Below are 2,088 nucleotides of genomic sequence, written 5' to 3'. Positions count from 1 at the left end.
CACGGCGCCCAGGTACCCAGGTACCCAGCATGCCCAGGTCACAGCGCCCAGGTACCCAGGTACCCAGCACGCCCAGGCCGACCACGCCCCGTCACAGCACCCAGGTACCCAGCACGCCCAGGCCGACCACGCCCCATCACAGCACCCAGGTACCCAGGATCCTGGCTGCCAGCTCCCCCGACACAGAGGCCCCCGGTGCGGCCAGCCCTCCAGGCTCACCTGTCCTTTTCCTCAGGTGTGTTCTTGGGCAGCCTCATTGCTTCCTGCCAGAGAGAGACAGAACCACTGGGTGACGGACCATTGGGGGAGCAGCCATGCCCTCTGAGCTCCCACCAGGGGCCGTAGCAAGGACCGTGTCCCAGGTAGGGACGAGTTCTCTGGGAACCAAGCTTCTGCTAGGTCAGTGGTTTACAGCCCTTGGCATCAGGCCTGGTGGAGTGGGGTGGGGCGTGGTCAGGGGTACACAGCAGATGGTCAGAGCCCGGGGATGTGAGGAGGGGCAGGTAGTTCCCTCAGGGCCCTTATTCTCAGATAAGGAGCCTGAGGGCCCAGGAGGTCCCCTGAGCCCTTAGAACCTATAAGGCAGGAGTGGCTCTGGCCTGTGTCTCCAACACAAGCAGCTGCACCACCCTCAAGCCTGGGCATAAGAGGCCCAGACTTTGCAGGACTAAGAGCAAACCACAAAGCCCCTCGCGTCCCTGCCTTGACCACAGGCACTGGCCTTTCCTAGGTGCTCACACGTGTGGCATCACCCAAAGGCACTCGGCTCCTCAGACCCACCCCGTGTGGGCGAGCATGGCTGGGGCCACACACCAACTGCCTAGGGTGAGACGGAGCACGGGGACCCACCAAGCCCTGCTCACATCCACTGGGCCAGAGCCCCAGCCGAGGGGTGATCAGTGGGGAATGTGCTCCCTTCATCTTGGAAGATTCAGCCAAATCTCCACCAGAAAGTCATCATCAATGGCCCCTACCCTCGGCCACGGCTGGGAGAAAATGCTCCCTGGGCCCTGGCCAGAGCTGGATCCTATGACCTTTCCAACAGCGGCCATCGAGGAACAGAAATGCCCAGGGTCTCCCTGACTGGCTGGCGCGTTATCCGGACCAGGCCTCCTGGCTGCAGCCCCTCTCCCGGGCTGTCCTCTGCACGAGGGTCTGCGGCCCCTCTCCCGGGCTGTCCTCTGCACGAGGGTCTGCGGCCCCTCTCCCGGGCTGTCCTCTGCACGAGGGTCTGCAACAGTTGCAGGCGGAGCAGGGACAGCCATCCCCACGCTGTGACTCGTACTACGAACACCCTCTCACAGCCAGACCTTGCAGTGTGCACGGTCTCCCTGGGCAGATCTCAGCCAAGCGTGTGCTTCACGTGGCCACATCTGTGTCCGGCCGAGGCCTGCCCACCTGGTCAGTTTTGTTTTCTGTGATTTCTCGTGAGGCTTTGTTGTGTTGGTGATGGGGAAACACAGCTTTCTATTCCATCTGGAAATTACTTATGTATTTAGTGCAAAGTAAGGATATCTCCTTATATTTTTCAAAAGTCTACCTTCGCATTGCTCACAAGGAGCATAAACCAATCCGGCGCTCCCCACATGCTGGAGTGACCACTGGTGCCTAGTGCGGTCTCACCGTCCCCACTCGTGTTTCTCTAAACCACACGTCTTATATGTACGTTTCTTTCCTGCCTCTTGATTACATTTTCATTTATGTATTTTCCTCTCTACTTGGTTTTTATTCAATTATTCATCTTATTTTAAATTTCTAAATTTAAAGTTGTTCCTGCGTTTTGTATATATTTACTTTAGAGACAGGGTCTCATTCTGTTGCCCAGGCTAGAGTGCGGTGCTGCAATCACGGCTCACTGCAGCCCCAACTCCTGGCCTCAAGTCACCCCCCATCTAAGCCTCCAGAGTAGCTGGGACCACAGGCACCAGCTACCACGCCTGGCTTTTTCCGGGGAGGTGGGGGGTAGATACAAACCCTCAAACCCTGCTGGGACCATGCACTTGCCCGGTGGAGGCGGTGCTGGGGGTCAAGGCCCAGACAGCGGCCAGTGGTGACCCCCTGAGGCCACTCCTGGTCCCCAGCCGGAGG

The 2,088-nt window shown here is 58.8% G+C and overlaps 1 protein-coding gene across 1 annotated transcript in view; it reads right to left on the bottom strand.

Moving 5' to 3' along the window:
* Window positions 1–2,088, bottom strand: part of FTCD (formimidoyltransferase cyclodeaminase) — a 15,225-nt gene that overhangs the window by 2,623 nt on the left and 10,514 nt on the right. Inside the window, exons 9-10 of the mRNA XM_011996846.1 lie at window positions 1,085–1,331; window positions 220–263 (exon numbers count right to left, since the gene is read on the bottom strand). Coding sequence (XP_011852236.1) covers window positions 220–263; window positions 1,085–1,331 — 291 coding nt within the window. The remainder of the gene's footprint in view (window positions 1–219; window positions 264–1,084; window positions 1,332–2,088) is intronic.

The sequence above is a fragment of the Mandrillus leucophaeus genome, unplaced genomic scaffold, assembly GCF_000951045.1.
Source record: "Mandrillus leucophaeus isolate KB7577 unplaced genomic scaffold, Mleu.le_1.0 Scaffold526, whole genome shotgun sequence".
NCBI classification, from domain to species: Eukaryota; Metazoa; Chordata; class Mammalia; order Primates; family Cercopithecidae; genus Mandrillus; species Mandrillus leucophaeus.
The sequence above is the reverse complement of the archived record's forward strand: the minus strand, read 5'-3'. Positions and strand labels throughout refer to the sequence as shown.